This window comes from Lemur catta, chromosome 1 (assembly GCF_020740605.2).
Source record: "Lemur catta isolate mLemCat1 chromosome 1, mLemCat1.pri, whole genome shotgun sequence".
NCBI classification, from domain to species: Eukaryota; Metazoa; Chordata; class Mammalia; order Primates; family Lemuridae; genus Lemur; species Lemur catta.
Window position 1 is genome coordinate 169,107,926 of NC_059128.1, and position 14,736 is coordinate 169,122,661.

At 34.9% G+C, this 14,736-nt stretch overlaps 1 protein-coding gene across 3 annotated transcripts in view; it reads right to left on the bottom strand.

The window, feature by feature from the left end:
• The window catches only part of STAG1 (stromal antigen 1), a 342,007-nt gene that overhangs the window by 10,286 nt on the left and 316,985 nt on the right, over positions 1-14,736 (bottom strand). For all 3 annotated transcript variants that reach the window (XM_045539117.1, XM_045539119.1, XM_045539118.1), the window contains 4 exons: positions 12,239-12,340; positions 9,400-9,548; positions 8,266-8,394; positions 1,505-1,710 (listed from right to left, as the gene is read on the bottom strand). In XM_045539117.1, coding sequence (XP_045395073.1) covers positions 1,505-1,710; positions 8,266-8,394; positions 9,400-9,548; positions 12,239-12,340 — 586 coding nt within the window. The remainder of the gene's footprint in view (positions 1-1,504; positions 1,711-8,265; positions 8,395-9,399; positions 9,549-12,238; positions 12,341-14,736) is intronic.

Here is a 14,736-nt window from a genome sequence, read left to right on the forward strand (position 1 = left end):
GAATATTACACCTAAGAAAAGCTGTGAGTAGAGGGGGAAAACATTTACATATGGAACACTCTGATAGGGGCTGCTCTAGAAGATGTTTTCAAAGGGAAATGACTGGAGTCATTCTTTAGAGAAAAGTCCAAGATCCTATAGTACAAAGAGAGGATTTTATGTTTTCATTCTCCGGACTATAAAGACTTTAGGTCTGAAAGCTGAAACTTGAAAGGAAATCTTAAACTTTGTGAAGAATTTGTTAAACTTTAACATTTAACACTAATTCTTTCATTCTCTTCAAATATGGGTGCTGCCTAATCCACTGACTGGTGCTAGATAAGAAGCATTACTATATAATGATAATAACATTCTGATAATAGCAGCTAACATTCGTTGAATGCTACCTATGTACCAAACACTGTGCTCAGTACTGTGTGTATACTAAGTTGTTTTATTTGGAGTATCTCATTTAATGTTCCAAGTAACTGACAGGATAGGTACTCTGATTACACTTCACTTGATCAATGATTGAAGCTTTAAGATGTTAAGTAATATGCTCAAAGGTCACACAGCTGATAAATGAGAAAGCCAGGTTTGAATTCTGGAACTCTAATTTTAGAATTTGTGCTCTTCATCAATAGTTGATATTGCCTCCCGAATAAGGAAAAGAAACATTAGATTTAAATTCTAACTAATTTTGCCAGAGATTTTAGCAAAACCCTTAGTGAGTCACTTTTTTAGGCAGCAGAGGTAAGATGATGAAAGGTGAATCGAAAGTTGTAAAAAAGACCAAGAGAGTAGGATTCAGATCACAGCCCACCTCTCTTGGTTTGGAGAAAATTTGTAATGAGAAGCATGGAGAAGGGGGAAGATTATTTGAGGAAATAAGCATTTTTACATTGAGACTTCTCTCAGCAAGTTTAAGAGGTATGCTTTGTTTTAATAGAGTAATTTTTAGTCTTTTTGGACATGGGAATACGTACTATTGATCAGATTTTCATGACAATTCAACTTCCCATTCCCCATAGTCCAAGAGGGGTTATAAAACCAGATTTGGCCAATCACTGTCTTACATACAAAAATAAATTATCCAGCCAAGTGGTAGAACTGGAAAGCTATTCTAGTATTCAAATTGACTATCTTGTTTAAAATTTTCATGTACTGAGGATTACTGGGGGGTCAATTTTATAGACCTTCATTACTCTTTACTTTTTTTCTCTGTGCTTATTTCTTCTCTGCTCCATCCTTCTTCAAATACTTTTTCCTTAACTCTTTTCTTTCTTTCTTTTTTTGGGGGGGAAGGGGCGGTAAAGGTGCAAGCCACTGCACCTGGTTATCCTTGACCCTTTTCTGTCCCAATTTGTCTATTACAACCTTTTCCCTGAACATCTCAGTGTATATCAAATATACAAGGAAATCATGTGCTTAACACTATTACCTTGCATCAACAGATTATTTGCCACTTTTTTAAATCTATAAAACCAGGCAAACTGTTTGGCTCATAGTGTAAAGGCAGACTTACCTTCTACTCGTTTTTTATGAAGTGGGGGTCGTCCTTTCTTATTCCTTACTGAGGAGGTTTTGCTGCTGCTACTTCCACTGTTCACAGACATTCTATCATCTTCACCCCCAGTAACTAATGAATTTCTATAGGATATGAGTGGAAGCCATACATCTTCTCTCCTTTCCATCATCTGCTCGGTAAGGAACTTCTCTAGGTAAGAATGACTAGAGACACAACAGAAGTAGCAGTGATTTTCATGGAAGCAGTTCATGTATCACTTATTTAAATTTTTTCATCATCTGAGAATTTAAGGTTTTGTTTCACATCTTCCTGTAATACTTTAAAACAAGAGAATGTATCACGTAGTGATGTATCACGTAGTGTGTGTGTGTGTGTGTGTGTGTGTGTGTGTGTGTGTGTGTGTGTGGCAGGGGGCAGGGATATATCTCCTATATTTCTCCCTTTGCTTTTAAACACCAAACAAAGTCCAAAAAACATCCGAAGTTTGGCTCAAAAAGATTACTGAATTTTCTTTTAATGTGTTCAAACCAGAGCAGGATTTCTGGAATGGTGAAGTGAGGAGGTTAGCATACCCTCTCCCCAACAAAACAACCTTTAACTGGTAAAAATTATAAAACAGAATAATTTAAAGTCTTCGCAAATTATCTTAAGAGCATATAGCAAACAGAGAAAAATTTATTCAAGAAAATCTAATAAATCTTGGTAAGAACAGCAAGAGTTTGCAGCATTTGAACCCCTTGCAGCCCTGTTCCCTTTCCTTGTCTCCTCTCCCCCAGTACAGCTCTGTATTGTGCCCCAGGCAGCTGGCTGAGAAGATGGGGGCTCCCTCTCTCTCTAGTTTCCAGCCTAGGGCTACCCTGAAAGAAAGGAGCATACCATTTTCATTTCTCATCAACCCCCAGCCCTGTGTTACAGAAGCTCTACTCTGAGAAGCAAACAGGAGGAATGAGGCTCCTTTTTCCCACCTAGCCTCCATTGCTGGGGTAGAAATTCCCCCAGGCCCAGCTCCACTGGGGCCCTGAATGCCCCACCTCAATTCTATTGCAGAGTTCCATACCTGGAGGGACAAGCTAAGAACCGGGGTTACCGTGCCTCCCCTGCTCAAAGAGCAGGGATGTTATCCTGAGAGAAGAGGGATTATATCCTGTCTCATTTCATTCCTCCCCCTTTTCATTTAATGGCATAAAAGTTCTGTCCAGGGGCTGAGGCAGGCTATAAGAAAGAAGTTCTACAGCTCTGGAGGGAGGTGGCAGGGTGTGGGAGGGTAGGGGCTGACTTTATTTGGAATGAAGAGTAGAAAAAACCTTTCCTAAGGGCATTGACAACACAGATTCTGATGGAGAGCAAATAAGAGGGTGTTGGTAGCTCTTTAATACTAGCAGCAACAAAGGACAATGCAGAACAGCCAGAAGTTTAACAAAGAGACAGCAGATTGCCTGAGCCCAGGAGTTTGAGGCTACAGTGAGCTATGACTGGGCCATTGCACTCCAACCTGGGTAAAAGATTGAGATCCTGCCTAAATAAATAAATAAATAAATAAATAAAATTTTAAAAAGTTAAAAAAAAAATCTTGAAACTAGTAAGAGAAAATAACTCATTACATACAAAGGAAATCCAATAAAATTTATCATGATTAATTCTCATCAGACACAATGGAGGCCAGAAGGCAGTAGAATGACAGTCAAAGTGCTAAAAGCAAAACACTTATCAAATAAGAATCTTATATCCAGCAAAACTATATATCAAAACTAAAGACAAAATATACTCCCAGATGAACAAAAGCTGAGAGAATTTGTTGCTAGCAGGCCTGCGTTACAAGAAATACTAAAGGAAGTTCTTCAAGTTGAAAAATGACACCAGAGGGTAACTGAATTTACTTGAAAAAACAAGAGTGCCAGTAAAGGTAATTAGTAGGTAGTTTTTATAAAAGACAGTATAATAACATATTTACTTATCCTTTCTTTCTCAACTGATTTAAAAAGCAATTGTATAGGCCGGCAGTGGCTCATGCCTGTAATCCTAGCACTCTGGGAGACCAAGGCGGGTGGATTGTTTGAGCTCAGGAGTTTGAGACCAAGCCTGAGCAAGAGCAAGACCCCCTCTCTACTAAAAAAAATAGAAAGAAATTAGCCAAACAACTAAAATATATACAAAAAATTAGCCGGGCATAGTGGCGCATGCCTGTAGTTCCAGCTATTCAGGAGGCTGAGGCAGAAGGATCACTTGAGCCCAGGCGTTTGAGGTTGCTGTGAGCTCGGCTGACGCCACGGCACTCTAGCCCAGGGAACAGAGTGAGACTCTGTCTAAAAAAGAAAAGCAATTGTATAAACCAATATGTATGTTACTACATTGTTGAGCCCATAACATAGCAATGTAGTATCTTTGACAATAAGCACCAAAGAGGTGAGAGAGAAGTTGTATTAAAGTATGGGAATGACAGCAGATGGTAATTCAAACCCATAGGAAGAAATAAAGAGAACCAGAAACGGTAAATAGGAGGGTTAATATAACAAACTTTCTAAATATATACTTTCTTTTCTCAGCTTCTTTAAAAAATACAAGATTACCTCAAGTAATAATTACAACAATGTATTATTGGGTTTGTAATATACAGATGTACTATGTATAACAATTGCACAAAAAAGGGAGGAAGGAAATGGAGTTAGAATTAAAGCTTTTATATTTCCTTAGAATAAATCAGAATAAATCTAAAGTAAATTTTGATAAGATGTATATTGTAAGGCCTAGAGAAAAACCACTAAGAAAATAACTTAAGGAATATAATTAAATATCATTAAAGGAATTAATATGTTACACTAGAAAATATTCACTTAATATAAACATAGACAGTGAAGGAGAAAGAACAATAACAAAAAAACCCTCACAAAACATACAGAAAACAAAAAGTATACTAGCAGAGATTGTCAGGTTGATTAAAAAAAAACATGAACCGGCCAGGCGCAGTGGCTCACGCCTATAATCCTAGCACTCTGGGAGGCCGAGGCTGGCGGATTGTTTGAGCTCAGGAGTTCGAGACCAGCCTGAGCAAGAGCGAGACCCTGTCTCTACTAAAAAAATAGAAAGAAATTAGCTGGACAACAGAAAATATATAGAAAAAATTAGCCGGGCATGGTGGTGCATGCCTGTAGTCCCAGCTACTTGGAAGGCTGAGGCAGTAGGATTGCTTGAGCCCAGGAGTTTGAGGTTGCTGTGAGCTAGGCTGACACCACAGCACTCTAGCCCGCGCAACAGAGTGAGACTCTGTCTCAAGAAAAAAAAAACAAACAAAAAAAACCATGAACCAACTTGCTGTCTACAGAAACACACTAGATTCAAAGACACAAAAGCAGAAAGTAAAAGGATGGAAAAAAGGTATACCATACGAACAGTAACCAAAATAAAGCTGGAGTGGTTACACTATTAATTATATCAGACAAAATAGACTTTAAGACAAAAATTATAGAGACAAAGAATGACATTTTAGAATAAAAGTCAACTGATTAGGAATATATAACAATTAAAAATGTATAGGAACACACGGGCACAAAGAGATATAAAAGACATGGGAAACTAACAAAGGTGAAGTGTGGGGGTTGGTGAGGCATAAAAACTTACCTGGTTGGGTGTAATGAACACTATTCTTGTGGTGGGCAAACCAAGAGCCCTGACTTAAGCATTATACAAGGTAACCATGCACCAAAACATTTATATCCCCATAATATTTTGAAATAATTTAAAAAATGTACATATACCTAACAACAGAGTCCCAAAATACATGATGCAAAAACTGACAGAATTGAAGGGACAAATAAACAATTCAATAATAATAGTTGGAGACTTCAATACTCCACTTTAAAAAACAGATAGGACAACTAAACAAAAGATTAAAAAGTAAATAAAAGACTTGAAAAACACCATAAACAAAACTAGAAGCCAACTAGACTATAAGATATTTATAGAATAAAACTCCACCCAACAATACAAGAATTAACACATTCTTCTCAAGCATACATGGAATACTGTCTAGGATAAACCATATGTTGGTCCATAAAACAAGCCCCCATAAATTTAATTTTTATATTTCATAATTTTTATTTATTATTTAAGTCTAGTCAAGTGAAGCATTGGGAGTGGAGAAGGAACAAAGGATTTTGTAACTGGTTCTTATCAATTAGTTGTAAACATAAATTTAAAAAGATTAAAATCATACAATGCATGCTTTCTGACCACAACGGAATGAAATTAGAAATCAATAACAGAAGGAAAATTTAGAAATTCAGAAATAATGTGAAAATTAAAATACTTCTAAATAACCAATAGGTTAAAGAAAAAATAACAAATGAAATGAGAAGACACTTTGAGATGAATGAAAATTGAAATGCAACCTACCAACATTTATAGGACGTAGCTAATGTTCAGAGGAAAATGTATAGCTATAAATGCCTTTATAAAAAAAGTTTTCAAACCACTCTACTCCCACCAATACTCAACATCCATCATTCTCTATTACCCCATTTCAGCACCTGAAACTCTTATTTCTTTGCTTGCCTGTTTATATGTCCCACCCCTGCATTAGAACATAAGCTTTAGAGTGATAGCTAACCATATTAGGGGCTTAATAAATATTTTCTGACCAACATGAAGTCAACATCTTTCCTTAGAACTATCACTTATATTCATATAAGCATTAATTGTCTCTCCAAATTTCTTTTTATTTAGAATATTATAGCTGACTTTCCTTCCTATCAATTTTATAAATATCATCTTATTTTCTTATAGACTTTTAATCATTATAGTATCATCCTTTTGAAAAGTTTCTAGTTTGGTTCTAAGTAAAACTTATCCCATCAAAATTTACTTTTGAAAACTACATATATATTTCTTTAAATTGTTATCAGTGACCACAAAAAGCAAACAAGAAAAAAAAATCAATCTTTTGAAACAAGTCAAATAAAACAGAAAATAAAACTAAAATGAAATTAAAAGTAAAGAAGGAAGGGTTACACAATGGGTAAGCCAATGTTGATACACCTTTGAATTGCAGAATATGAAATCATTTCTGGCATATGAATGCTACTGATTTGTGGGCATTAATTTTATATCCTGAAACTTTACTGAATTCATTTATCAATTCCAGGAGTCTCTTGGTTGAATCTTTGGGATTTTCTAGATATAATAGCATATCATCAGCAAAGAGTGAGAATTTGACCTCTTCTGCCCCAATTTGGACATCCTTAATTCCCCTCTCTTGTTTGACTGCTCTGGCAAGGACTTCCAGCACTATGTTGAATAGAAGTGGAGATAGTGGGCAACCTTGTCTAGTTACTGTTCTAAGTGGGAATGCTTTCAGTTTTTCCCCATTCAGTATGATATTGGCTATGGGTTTATCATATATGACCTTAATAATTTTAAGGAATGTCCCATCTATGCCTATTTTGTTAAGAGTTTTTATCATAAAAGTGTGCTGGATTTTGTCAAATGCTTTTTCTATGTCTAGTTGGAGAATCATACGGTCTTTGTTCTTGCTTTTATTTATGTGGTGAATTAGATTTATAAATTTGTGTATGTTGAACTAGCCTTGCATCTCTGGGATAAAGCCCACCTAGTCATGATGAATTATTTTTTTGATGTGTTGTTGGATTCAATTTGCTAAGATTTTGTTGAGGATTTCTGCATCTATATTCATGAGGGATATTGGTCTGTAGTTTTCTTTTTTTGTTTTGTCCTTTCCTGGCTTTGGTATCAAGGTGATATTGGCTTCGTAAAATGAGTTGGGGAAGATACCATCCTTCTCAAGGTTTTGGAATAATTTCTGCAGTATAGGTATGAGTTCTTCTTTGTAGGTTTGGGAAAATTCAGGTGTGAACCCATCTGGTCCGGGGCTTTTGTTTTGGAAGATTTTTTATTGTTGCTCCAATTTCTGAGCTCTTCAGGAATCCTATTTCCTTGTGATTGAGCTTAGGGAGGTTATGTGTTTCCAAGAATTTGTGCATTTCCTCCACATTTTGTAGTTTTGGGGCATATAGATTTTTAGAGTATTCAAAGGTAATGTTTTGTATTTCCAATGTCTGTAGTGATCTCTCCTTTTTCATTTCTGAATTAGTTTCCTAAAGTCCTTTCCTTTCTAATTCTTGTCTATCGAGCAAGAGGGCTGTCAATTTTATTTATAGTTTCGAAAAACGAACTTTCAGTTTTATTATTATCTGTATAGTTCTTTTATTCTCAATTTCATTTAGTTCTGCTCTGATCTTAGTTAATTCTTTTCTTCTGCTAGGTTTAGAATTAATTTGCTCTTCCTTGAGAGACAGTTTATTGATTTGTGAGCTTTCTGTCTGCTGGTCAGAGGGGAGTTGGGGGGTAAATCCACAACTAATGGAAGCGGAACGCACTGTATGGGGGAGGGATACGCTTGTAGCCCTGGCTTGGGTGGTGTAAACACATTACATGTAACCAAAATATTTGTACTCCCATAATATCCTAAATAAGTAAAAAAAAAAAAAAAAAAAGAAAAGAAAAAAATCATTTCCACCTGCTTAATTTAATTTTGCATATTCTGGAGTACTAAAAAGTACTCTAGAATATACAGCAAAAGAACTATATAAATGCTTGAAAGAAAACTAAACTAGCTCCTTAAATTATCAGAGTTTAAATTATCAATAGTAATTATATCTAGATGACTAAAAATTTGTCTAAAAGTAAACATTTAAAATTATAATGGAATCATTATAAAACCACTTTTCTTATGATGTTCAACTTACACAGTCTTTTTGTCCTGTCGAAGAAGTTTAGAAGAAAATTCACTTAGTACTTCAAGAAAAGCCAGATTAGGAGGTGGATATTCTTGTCCTTTCTGATTTTGGTATTTAAAGGCAAACTCTATGCCATCCCTGAAGTAAAAGAAAATATCATCTTATTTTGCCAGATAGTATTGTATTCTCAGTGGGTTAAAATTACAAAAAAATTTGGAAGGTAGTGAAATCATCACTGAAGGTACTAAAATCTGATAAATTTAGATGGTAGACTAATGTGAATATATGACATATTTGCATATATTTAATTTTATTATTTACAGTACAAAGTGATAAGTTGTAAAAAATTAAAAAATAGCTACACAGCAACAAAGCTAAATTCCTATGTGTATTTTTTAGAGGTAATATGATACCCTAGAAAGATAGATTGTCAGAAAATTTGCTTCTTGGAGCTGGTCATTGTATCAAGCAGCTGTGTGAGTTTACAAAAAGTTTTCTGTAATGACATTGCCCAAATCAGTCTTTTTAAACCCATGTCTCCCACAACATTTTCTTAGTGATAGACCAGACAAAAATATGTTACTAAACTTTCCTGTTTATACTTCGTAAGATAAAAAAAATGGGCTAGGCGTGGTGGCTCATGCCTATAATCCCAGCACTCTAGGGGGCAGAGGTGGGAGGACTGTTTCAGGTCAGGAGTTTGAGACCAGCCTGAGCAACAGAGTTCATTTATACTGTCTGAGCAACAGAAAAAATAGAAAAAATTAGCGGGGTGTGGTGGCATGCACTTGTATCCCAGCTACTAGGGAGGCTGAGGCAGGAGAATGGCTTAAGCCCAGGAGTTTGAGGTTGTTGTGAGCTAGGCTGACACCACAGCACTCTAGCCAGGGCAACAGGGCAAGACTCTGTCGCAAAAAAAAAAAAGAAAAAGAAAAAAAAAAGAAAAGAAAGGCTAGTTTTAGTAAGTTTTTTTCAAATTACAAGTGCCCTACTAGTTGAGAATCTTTAATCTAGATAATCTCTAAAGTTCTTATAACTTGAGAGTTCTATTATTTGTCACTTTAAAAATGGGTCAAATAACATTTATTTCATTTAAATTCCAGTAAACAAAATTCTTTATAACAGAAAGTATTTCTCACTCACTTGTGAAGTGTGGCAACTGCTTCTCGTGTCTTAATTTGGTCCAGTCCAAATGTAAGGGCAAAGCGACGTGCCAATTCTTTAATGCCACTGACATGGGCAGATGTCCTATCTAGGTTGGGACCTTGTTCTTGAACGAGTTCATTAAATAGCTGGCAGAAAGAAAAAAGATGAAAAAGTCTATAGCTCAGAAATTTTAAAATTTTATTTATTTTCAGGATAGCTAATTTAAAATGTATAAAAGACATAAGGTGAAATGTTTCTCTCCTTACACTGAACTGTAGCCATTCTGTTCCCTTAATCCAGGTCATCTACTATTAGTATTACTAGTTTCTTGAGTTAATTTTCATGCTAGTGGTATGATTAAAAGCAGTTAGGAATTTGCTTCTTTTAAATAATAATAATAATAAAGAATATATTTTGAGATGAGAAAAGGAAATACATTTACAGAAATATACTATATATTTATAAATATCTACATATTCTTTTTGCTGTTATTTTTACAAGATGGCAATATATAAAAAAATAAGATTCAGAACTTTGTTTTTTCACTTATATCGTAGATAAGAAAGAACATTATATAAAAGAAAACCACTTGGATATATGGGGCTAGGATTTTTGCCACCCAGTAACAAAATACACCAAAAATTTCTTAAGCTAGGTAGAGTCGTCTTATAAATTATATATATGTTACCTATATACTGTCAAAATAACAACAAAAACAAAACCCTGGAGTACTAAATAATATAAACACAATCATCATTCCACTACCAAACCTAGAAACATAATTGTATCTGTACACACCTACCTTCTCTCCTGTTATGAGGGGTGAACTGTCCAGCCTTTCACCTAAAGCCGCCCCCACCCCCTTGTACTAGAGAAGAAAAGAGTACAGGAGGTTTCACCTACTCAATGGTTTTGCTCCTTTCTTTATCACTCTCTCCTGCATCATTAACTATTCTTTCTTTACTAGATGGCTGTATCTTAAAAATACTCCCAACTTCTTGAGCTCATTTCCTCTGCCAGTTACCAACCCATTTCTCTGATTCTCTTTATAGCAAAGGTCCTAAAGAGTATTGTTGACATTTGTTTTCTTCAGTTCCTCACTTCCCAATTTCTCAATTCACTCTAATCACACCATTCCCTGGAATAGCTGCTGGGTTCCAAAAGGTTGTCCATCTTTCTAGTTTTCTTCAGCAGTGGATTGACCTGAACTACTTATTGTGCCATTACGGGAAGGAACAGTTCTTCCACAGATTTCAAATTTATTCAAAGACAATTGTTTATGAATTCTTAAACTTTTAAAATGTTTTCACAGATAGGTATAGACAATAGCCTTAAACTTTAAGATTTAAAGTTTACATTTAAAGTGAATACCTTTCATGGTAAAAAAACTTCACGGAATAGCAAAGTAAAAGTTCTCCTTTCTGTCTCCCACAAAATACTGTTAGTTTCTCCAAAGGTAACCAGTGTTAAGAGACTGAAAGTTTTCTAAATTGGTACAGACATATTACATATACATATAAAGTTTTTATCTTTGCATAAGTGGTATCACAACAACATATTTTGTCCTGAAACTTGCTATTTTTCACTTAATATTTTGTCTTAAAAATCTTTTAACTACTTCAGAGTATCTCAGTTTATGTAACCATCCCTCTATTGATGGACATTTAGACTATTTCTGCTATCTTACTATCACAGAGACTGCTGCAATGAAACATCTTTTACACATATGCTGTACACTTGCATATATTCATGTAGCTACCTAGAAGCAAAATTACTGACTTAAATTTTGAAATATACTGCAAAACTGTCTTCTAAAACAAGAGCAACTTCTTTCAAAAGGGACCTTTTTCTCCAATTCTTTATCATTTTACTTCATGCCAATTTGTTCAGCAGTAATAAGTATCTCCTCAACTTAACTTTGTATTCCACATTAATATGAAGCTATGCCTCTTTTCATGTTTATTGGTTTGTAAGATTCTCCTCTGAAAAGTGCCTTTTTTGTATCCCATGCTTACTTTTCCATGGGATTTATTTATCTTTCTTACTCATTTGTAGGATTTTTAACATATGATTGAAAATATTTCCCCCAATCTGCCATTTGTTTTTTAAACTTTGTTCAAAGTGCTGATTGATGTACAAACCTATTTAAATTTATATAGATAATCAATTTTTAACTTTGTGCTTTCTTTAGAAAAAAAGATGTAAAAAATATCCCCTTATTTTCTTATAAACTTTTATCTTTACCATTTATATATAATGCATCTAGTAGTTATTTTGGGCACATGTTGGGTAGGGCTATAAATAGCTGTTTTTACAAATACATGGTCAAGTGACCTATCACCATTTATTGAACAGTACCAATGCTTTCTCCACTGAGACCTTTATCCTAAACCAAATACATTTATATGTAGACATATATATGCACATACCACTAGGCCCCCCGAAATTTCTATTTTAACTCATTAGGCATTTACCAGAAATCTTATTTATATAATATATGCAATACATTTTCTTATATGGATGCTACTGGTGCCCTTTCTCATTAAATACTTTTTACACTTTTCTTTTTAAATTATTACTTTTTAAATTTCCAATTTGACATTTCATCTGGTCAAAAGTAGAATTGGGATTGCATCTATTTGAAATGCAAACTATAGAATTCTATTCTGAAAGAAAGGAAAATATACCATCTTCACACCATAAAGTATCCACAGTAATGATTGCACTGATGAAATGACCTAGTTTAAATGATATAAGACCCGTAGCACATACTAAGCACTCAGAAGTGTAATAATGTTATTTCCATTCTTTGCCTCCCTCCTTTCAAATTCCTTACCTGCTGCAAACTGAGAATGAGAGTCTTGGCACACTGAATTTTATCAATTTGCCTGGTTTTACTCAGTGTTTCCTTAATAATATCACCGTAGTCATTGTAATACTGTGAGGAAAAGAAAGTAAACGTAACTTTAAAATTACTGAAATTTCATGAGATAAAACAATTGGTTGATGAAAGAAAGGAGTGTACAGAGGTGTTAAATTTCTTCATCTTAAACATAATGGTAGTTAAATAAAATTGTCTAAAGGTAAAGGAATACCTATTTGATATTTAAGATTTAAGATTATGTAGTAATTAATAATAATAAAACTAAAAATCTGGGAATTCCAGGAGGAGAGGAGGTGTGAAAAATTCCTCATTCTTCATAATATAACTCAACAGATACTATCTAAAAGGTGACAAACCAAGAAACAGAACTTTGGTAGAAACCTCCTGAAGAACTACAACCAAAACAGTTAAAATTGCTTACTTCTGGGTTCCTAAATAGGGGGAAAGGATGGATTAGTAAAACAGACTTAACTTTTCATTTAACACTTTGCTTACTATCTCATTTCCCTCCAACATGTCTATATTTTGCTATTATAATATAAAAAATTAAAACACAGACATCTTCTACAGTGACTCAGAAAAATTATAATTCAGTTTTTGACATAAGATTGAAAGAATTTTCCTTGTGAGTAAATAATTAGGAAGTTTCATTTGAAACCATTAAATCTGGATATTATTTCTAAGCTAATGCCTAAAGCCATATGAAGAAGTGATTTATATTAGTTTGGCAACTGGATTTTCAAAATCTTCAAAAAGATACATATGCTTCCATGATATGAGACAATAAAAGGGGAAATAGCTCAAAAGGATCACCCTTTCAGTGCAGTTAAGAATTCTCTGAATGAATGGTGCATGCCTGTGGTCCCAGCTACTAGGGAGGCTGAGCATGGAGGATTGCAAGTTTGAGCCCAGCCTGGGCAAAATAGTGAGACCTTGTCTCCAAACAACAACAACAAAACCTATCTCAATGAAGAACAAAAGAGAAAGATGTATCGAGACACTAATGCTCTTGAGCAGGCAGATTTCTTAAGTTTAGATATTTGAACTAATAATCATGTACAGAAGTTGGAGGGAAAGTCACATAGCTGTGTATCAGAGTAGCAAATAGCTATTAGAATACTCACAAAAAGGTATAATGAGCAGAGGTGTACAAAAAATGCTAAAGATGACCAAAATTTTTAATAAAAAAAATTTTTTATGAGGAGATACAGCCTTTGGTATAAGATGAAGGCACATTCCCGGTGATAAAACTTTTGAGTAAGACTCACTTCTTGGAACCAATGCAGTATTGTTAAGGGAAAACCAGAACTCAACACATTTTATTCTTCTCTATTTCCAGTTAAAGGGAAAAACTATTAGGTTATTCAGTATGAATGTCCGATTTCCTTAAATACTAAGTTTGACAGTTGATATCTCCGACTTTCGCTTTGACACGTCTTGTTTTATTTTTATTGTGAAAGTACATCCTCGGTCTTGCAAATGCACAGTTTGGCTTGTGATTATTTTTCACCCTTTTTTTAGAGCAATTTTTGTGAAACCATGGATAAGTCAAAAATTTGTTATTTTCAAATATGCATTCCCTTGTGGAACCATTGCAGTGCCAGACAGCTCGAAACATCAACACAGTGTTTGGGAAGGATGTGGCTAATGAATGCACAGTACATGGATGGTTTGCGAAGTTCCATTGTGGTGATTTAAATCTTAGATATGAGCCACATGGGCAACCTGAGACCAAGGTGGATACTGATGAGCTGTGGTAGAGGCAAATCCACCTCAACCTACTTGTGAATTAGCAGCAAGGTTTTATGTGACTATTCCAACAATATTCGACCATTAGAAACAAATGGGCAAAGTAAAGAAGCTCGATAGATGGGTACACCTGCATGAATTAAATGAGAATCAGAAGAGCTGTCATGACAGAAAGGTGAACCATTTCTACACTGTATCATTATGTATGATTAAAAAAATGGATTCTTTTTGACAGTTGCTAGCATTCGGCACAATGGCTAGATAAAGATGAAGTGCTGAAACATAGTCCAAAACCCAATATTCATAAAAAAAAAAAGCTAATGGTGTCTGTTGGGTGGTCCAGTACTGGTATTATCCACTACAGCTTCATGAAACCTTGTCAATTACAGCAGATGTCTACTACAACCAATGAGATGAAATGATGAGGATCCCTGAGATTAAGCAGCCAACACTGGTCAACAGGGATAGTCCAATCCTCTTGCAAGACAACGTTTGACCACATGTTGCACAAACAAGGCTGCTCAAACTACAGAAGCTGTACTTGGAAACTCTCTGTCATCCACCTTATTCACTAGACCTTGTACCAACTGACTACCATTTCTTCCAGGCTTTGGACCACTTCTTGCAAGGAAAAATATTCAATTCTCAACAAGCTGTAGAAAACACCTTTTGTGATTTCATGGCCACTCACTCTGCAGGCT